Source organism: Neomonachus schauinslandi, chromosome 3, assembly GCF_002201575.2.
Source record: "Neomonachus schauinslandi chromosome 3, ASM220157v2, whole genome shotgun sequence".
Taxonomy (NCBI): domain Eukaryota; kingdom Metazoa; phylum Chordata; class Mammalia; order Carnivora; family Phocidae; genus Neomonachus; species Neomonachus schauinslandi.
Window position 1 is genome coordinate 186,546,838 of NC_058405.1, and position 7,242 is coordinate 186,554,079.

Sequence of the window (7,242 nt, forward strand, 5' to 3'; positions counted from 1 at the left end):
TCTGATTGGATCATCTTTTTCTTGCTTCCTCTCAGAGCTTTTGTCTGACATTCATCTCTAAATTAGTCTATTCCTTGTTACTTTAGGGGTGGAGGCTTGATAGGTCATAATCTGTGATCTGTACTTACTAGTGGGGTCCCAGCCATCACTGTCTCTCACCCTTATACATGCAGATACTTCTGAAGATCCCATCCCCCTGCTTCATCCAAGGGAACCGTGGATTGTCCATTTTCTAGTAGTTGTAAGTTTCATTATTGACTAGAAAACCACTCACAGTTCATTTCTTATTCCTTGGGTCATCTGGCTCAGAAGTTTCTTCAGAAACAAGTCCCATTGCTTTGTCTTGAGTTTTGTCCTTATGTAGCCAAGACTGTAATGCCCAATGGTGGTCTTGGTTGGAGGAGTCGGAGCAGCCTTATAGTTGCAGTCTTCCTTGGATGTTGGTGATGGATATATTGCTAGAAGGGATCAGCTTCTGGAATGGGACAGGAACACTCTGCGGAGGTCATGTGCTGGGTGGGTTGAGACTCACTGCTTGTTTATCCTTCCCATTGGTGGCTGGTACTCAGGGTTTGCTCACATGCCCTTGACCCTCTCTGAATTCTGCAGAAGGGGCTCAGATCCTGGTGCACCCTTGGCAAGGTTTTCTGTCCCATTTTATATCTCTCATACCTAGAGAGAAATATTTTGCTTTTTACAGTACATTATGAAGCCAGCAAACAAAGATTCAGATATCTTTCTGTATGTTCTTGCTAAGGCAGGAAAGTTGACTTAGACTCTTCAGAAATCTCTTCTCCAGGAAAGGTGGGAAATTGCCTGGTTGACTGGTTAAGTTTCAGCACTGAGTTGACATGAATATGATCCCTAATCACCCCAGTGTATTGGCTGCCATATGGAAGACTCTGCTGTAGGCTGTGGGGAAGCAAGAATTGTTACAGGCTGTCTTGGCTATTTGAGGTTTTTTCTTAACCATGAGCCTCATCTTCAACACTATTTGCAGCTTTCTGCTTTGGCTCCATTCATTCTTTCAAGATAAAAGGAATATTCCAGAAACCTTGGAAAATAATACACATCTTTACTGTAGATTTTCATAAAGGGGTGGTGCAGGAGTTTTAGAGTCTGCAGAAAGCTTTCTGAAATCCTCCTTGGACAGCTTTCCTCTCTCCCAAGGTCTCCCTTCACTGATCTGCTAAATGGCTCTCTCCCTTCTCTTTGATGCTCCTTCACCTTTCCCTCCTCCTTCCGTACTGCCTTCTGCTCTCTCCTTTAGTTCCCTTCCTGAAAGCCTGTTTTCTCCCAAGACCCTCCCAGCTGCTTGAAGCCCCTCGGAAGTGGATCTGGTCTTATCTCTGATTGCTTTTCTTTTGGGAAATGAGCATACTACCTGGATTCCGCATCTCAGAGAAGAAGAGAAGAACCCCGGAGACAATCTAATATGCAAGAAGCCTTCCTCCTTTGGAAGGGAGTAAGGGGAGTAGGGGGGGGGAAGGCTGTAACGTGCACTAATATTTTGTATCTCTAACACACACACACACACACACACACACACACACACCCCTTTAATCACGTTCTTAAGATGAAGACATCTGATTCATAGCTGAATGTATGCAGTTCCCGAAGAAGGTGAGAAAAAAATTAACTGGAAATTTCTCTTATGGTTCTAGGAATTTGAAGCCTATGTTAATGCTTCCGGAGAACATGGAATTGTGGTCTTCTCTTTGGGCTCCATGGTCTCAGAGATTCCCGAGAAGAAAGCTATGGAGATTGCTGATGCTTTGGGCAAAATACCTCAGACAGTAAGAAGATTCCATACAATTCTATCTTCCCAAGAGTTGGAACCCCAGACTTCTAGTATCGATGTTAATCCTATTAGTTGGACTTTCGGTTTGGGTTTCCCTGCAACTTCTCAATTATTAATCCAAAGTTCTTTTTGCCATGTCACTCTCAACTACTCTGTTAAGCCATGGTCTACATGACTTGGAGGTCTCGTTTTCTCTAAGAAACTCAAAAGTGTACTAAGGAAAATTTATTTTATTTTATTAACTAATTTATTTGTAAAGATTTTATTTTTTTAAGTAATCTCTATATCCAACCTGGGGCTTGAACTCACAACCCCGAGATCAAGAGTTGCATGCTCCACTGATTAAGCCAGCCAGGGGTCCCAAGGAGAATTTATTTTAAAGATAAAGTAAACAGGATAATGTACAGGATGGTGTTTCTTCATATTATGTAGGAGTATTTCCACAAAAAGCCTGCTGGTCAGGACACTGGATTCATTTCTTATATTTCTGCTTCTATAATTCTACATCCACTCACTTTATTAAGTAAACTTCCCTTTGAAGTGCAGAAAAGTGCAAAAGTCGTAACTGTACAACTTGATGAATTTGCACAAATACACAGAATGTTACCGGTCCCCAAAGCCTTCCCAGTCCCGACACCTCCCACCCTTGCCAAGGTTATGTTCATTCAGAGGACTCCACATTGTAGCTACTATGGCAGATGTTTTTGAATCATTGTGTTCCTTAAACTCTGTTCTTGTCTCTGCAAGGTCCTGTGGCGGTATACCAGCACTCCCCCACCAAATCTCGCGAAGAATACAATACTTGTCAAGTGGTTGCCCCAGAATGATCTGCTTGGTATGTGGGCAGGATTTGGTGTGTTGGTCAAACCCAAGTGAAATTAAGGAAGTGGCTCGCGCCAGGCTGTTCTCAAGGATTGTTTAGCTGGAAAATATTATGGCCAAAGTGTTCCACATTGCTTTTTATCTGGTGGGGCATCTCAACCCACATTTTCCTCTGCAGACTTCTGCAGGAGCCACATGTGGGTGGCACTGAGTCCTCAGAGTGCTTTCAGAACCTAGATGGTGTCAGACTGTGAAACTCGGTGACTTGACTGCTGGCGTCCCTCCCTGCTTTGCTTCTCAGGTCACCCGAAGACTCGGGCCTTTATCACACATTCTGGCTCCCATGGCATATATGAGGGAATTTGCAACAGCGTTCCAATGGTGATGCTGCCCTTGTTTGGTGATCAGATGGACAACGCGAAGCGCATGGAGACCCGGGGGGCTGGAGTGACCTTGAATGTCCTGGAAATGACTTCTGAAGATTTAGCAAATGCCATAAAAACTGTCATCAATGACAAAAGGTAAGAGAGAAGGTACAGAGGAATACTGCCTGTATTTTGGCCATCTCATTCACAACAAATACTCAAATGTGAAAACAAATGAATAAAAACCCAATTTATAAGTAAGATGATTTGGGGATTACTATTATTCATTTTATAAAAGGATGCTTTAATTCCTATGGAACTTATCATCAAAATGATTTTAAATATTATTTCCCTCAGTAGGATTAAAACTTCAATTAGTTAAAAAATATAGTCACCAAGTAGACATCTGATCTGTAAGTTCCTGCAAAGAGAGAAATATTCCATTACAAGAAGCAGAGTGTCCATAAGATAAAAATAAGCCAGGAGCTTACAAGTACAGCTCTCTCTAGCACTGAAGCAAATGAGAAATTTTGTTCATGGGGATTTATAAGTGGGATGGGGTCATGTGATAGCACAGACAAAGGCTTATAATAAAAGCAAAGATCAGTCTGTTCAAATGTGGCTCTGAAAACAATTCAAGAGGCAAAAGCCATCAGATCAAATGATCTGTGCATGAAATTGATCGTATTGCTGTCAAGTTCCCTAGTAACAGACTGGCCAAAACCTTATGGGAAGAGGTGATGGCCAGGGGTGGCCTTCGTCCAATCATTGATGTGTGCGTGTGTGCACGTGTGTGTGTGCGTGTGTGGGAGCCTGTGCATACGTGTGTGTCTAAGAGAGTGTCGGGAGTCTTGACCCATAGTTGCTTCATTTTGAAAGAGACGTCAATCAGAGGGACAGGTGTGAAAAGACTGGAGTGTGTTCAGATGGGAAGAGACATGCCACAGGGTGGCACGGTAGGCCTGGGCAAAGAAAAATGGAGAAATGGGGCGCTCATGTGTGTGGTGCCAAGGGATGAGAAAGAAAAGTCCACTTAACCCTGGGGTAAATGCCCAGCGCGCCCAGAGCGGCGGGTGACATCCCTCCATCCTGATGGGCCTCTTCTGACAGCCCAGCTTGCCGGCATCAGGCCGTGCGGCCCCCACGTCGAATGCACTGAAACCCCGACTTTTCTCCACGCGCTGACAAAAAAACTCATTCCTGAGGTTCGTACTAGTAGTACAATTTTGATCTTCTGTTGAGTGGTACAGACAAGTACCTGGAACCTACAAATGACTTGGTAGAAGTTCTCTTATCTTTAAAAGAACCTTCATCAATCAGCTTAAGTTACCAGCAAACTTCATCTATTTGCTCGGGAGTCATCTCTGCCTAATCATGAACCTCCATGTTCCCAACATGCCAAGCTGGGACATAAAATAAAGACAAATGGAAAAATTTTGAACATCAGATGATGCACCCAGGCCATAACAGGTGCTCAGTAAATGGTGGATGAATGAATGAAAGTTCTAGAAAATCTATTTTGTTTAAGAGAAGATTTATATAAAAGGAAGATGTTTAACAAGACTTATGGCCAAATATTATTATCATAGTATAATAATGTATCCAGATATAATGACAGGCCTGTTTAAAGATAGCAGTTATCATGACTGCTCTTGAATAAGATTGAATAAGAGTGTCTTACTCTGGTCTTTCTTCTCCTTTTCCTTTTTTTCCTCCTCCTCCTCCTTCTCTTTCTTCTTCTAGTGCATCCACAGTTAAGGGTCAAGTCATCTAACCCAGTTCGGATTTGGAGGTTCCGATTCAGCTATCCACACTGTCCAAAGCCAACAAAAATCCGTTTGTTGAACAGGCTGCATAGACACAGTCTCGTCCTAACGTTAGCACTTGGATGGTGTGACGTGTCACCACCTTGCAGATGGCACTTATAAATCGCTTTTGCTTTGACTAGATGTGATTGTTTAAAACCGTGAAAGGAAAACTGCTCATAATTTCTGGCACACCCTTTTCTTTTATTTCTTTCTCTTACTGTAAAAGTATCTAATTTCCTACAAAAATACCAAGAAAAAGAAAAGAAGAGAAGGTTCAAATAATTTAATACTATAATTTTGGCTTCCAGTTTTCTTTCTACACTTTTTTTTTTTAATTTCAGAGATAAAGACCATTGCGTGTGTGTGTGTGTGTGTTTTCTGTCTATAATGGAAACACATTTCCTCTGCCAAGTTTAGCAACTTCCCAACCACAGCAAGCCTAAAGGGAGGATGGTTCACTGCAGCCGATGTTCCAGACACTCATAACTGTCTCTGTGTTTAGCTATAAGGAGAACATCATGCACCTCTCCAGGCTACACAAGGACCGCCCCATTGAGCCCCTGGACCTGGCTGTGTTCTGGGTGGAGTTCGTGATGAGGCACAGGGGGGCTCCACACCTGCGCTCTGCAGCCCACGAGCTCACCTGGCACCAGTACCATTCCCTGGATGTGATCGGCTTCCTCCTGGCCATTGTGCTGGGGGTTGTCTTCATCACTTATAAATGTTGCGCCTTGGGCTACCGGAGGTGCTTTGGGAAGAAAGGACGAGTTAAGAAACCTCACAAATCCAAGACACACTGAGAAGTAGGTGGGAAATGAGATGACCCAAAGGTGCAACCAGAGGCAACGTTAAATTCATGTTCTGCTTATTAAAGAAATACTTAGCCCTGAATGAGATACCCCTGGGTGTTTTCTTAAAGATAAAAACAATCTAATTGCTAGTGATACCTACAGGTCGAGACACGTGAATGGTTTCTGCCCCCTCTAGTATCTTTAATCTGGACTACCTTGTCATCTTTAAAATGACTTGCCAAAAGGCTCGGACAGGTCCCTCCTGCACTTTGCATTGCTTTTCTCACTTAGAAGTGAGGCCTATTTGGGGGGCACAGGTTTCAGAGGTCCTCCCCACCCCCACCCCACAACCCAGGAGGACGGTTCTAACATCATCGTCTGGCTTCTGTAGACTGTTGTGATCAATTCCTTCACCAGGACAGCAGGTCTTAACTTACGCTCGTGCTTCACAAATGTCACTTTGTGTATTTAAAGAAGGAGACGTTTGTTTATTCCCAGGGCACAGTGCTTTGTACTTGAAATAAATGAATGACTTAGGATCTTTTGAGAATTGTGTCTGATTTCTGTCTTTAGGGAAAAGAATGGTGTATAAAATCGATGAGTGATGTGTTCAAGAGGATAATCATGGCTTGTGGCAAATGGATCTCATTTGAGAAAAGCCCAAAGTAGAGTGTCTCACAAGTGTATTTTCTCTGATGTTTCCCACAAGTGAAAACATTAATAAATTCATATAAATTATATTTCTTAGGTGTTCTTCTCTTCTTTGTTGTAGCATTTCTTGGCTAACCACATGTGCTGATTGCAAAAATGATACATGATTACGACAGAAATTAGAAAAATATAGAGGTGCACACATACACACACAAGAAAATAAAAATCTGGTAATCATGTTCCCCAGAAATAACCACAGTTACTATTTTGGCAAATGCATATCCTTATAAAATACTGCAGCTACACCAGATATATCTAGCACTTTCTAACACTCTTTTTCACTTCACCCTACCGGGAATGCCCACCCCACACTTTTCTATAACATTTAATTCATTTTTAGTGGCCAAGAAGTAATTATTGCTTGGATGTGGCAGGATTGATTTAACCAAGACTTCTGGGTGGATTCACTTTTATTTTCTTCCATAAAAGAGCCCTCCTTGAATGGCCCAGTGGCTGGGTCTTTGCACATCTTTGTGACTGTCTCCATCAACTCGCTGGTTATCTAAGCCTGGGTTCCCTTGAGGCAAGGATTCCAGGGCAAGTAGCTTATTTGGTAAGTGAAGGAAGCCCTGACATGGGAGTGGGGAGTGGGACGGGGAGTGAGGGCCTCCAAGAAGCTGTTCTCCTGTGGGCGGCTGGAGCTGAATCCCTCTGTTGACGCTGGGGGCCAGTGTAAGATGCCAGACTTATCCCACCTTAGTGAGACGCCAAGTCCTGGGCTCTCTGAGCACTCGCCCTGTCCATGACCGGCTGCTCCCAGGTCCTGTTAATTTCCCTTCGCCTCCAGTAGGCCACGAGGGCAGGCAAGGGGATCCTAAAGGCCAGAAAGAGCCCCCCGGGAGAGAAACTGAGGTGTGGTGTTGGAGGCGGGCCCTTGGGCACTAACACAGAAGGATGCAGGGATCTGGGTCGGGTTGCAAACCTGAGCAGATGGCTTGAGTTAT

The 7,242-nt window shown here is 43.5% G+C and overlaps 1 protein-coding gene across 1 annotated transcript in view; it reads left to right on the forward strand.

The window, feature by feature from the left end:
- Window positions 1–5,746, forward strand: part of LOC110570878 (UDP-glucuronosyltransferase 1-6-like) — a 34,318-nt gene extending 28,572 nt beyond the window's left edge. The window contains 4 exon segments of the mRNA XM_021678946.1: window positions 1,665–1,796; window positions 2,549–2,636; window positions 2,925–3,144; window positions 5,299–5,746. Of these exon segments, the coding sequence (XP_021534621.1) occupies window positions 1,665–1,796; window positions 2,549–2,636; window positions 2,925–3,144; window positions 5,299–5,596 (738 nt within the window). The 3' untranslated portion in view covers window positions 5,597–5,746.
- Window positions 5,747–7,242: the final 1,496 nt, after the last annotated feature.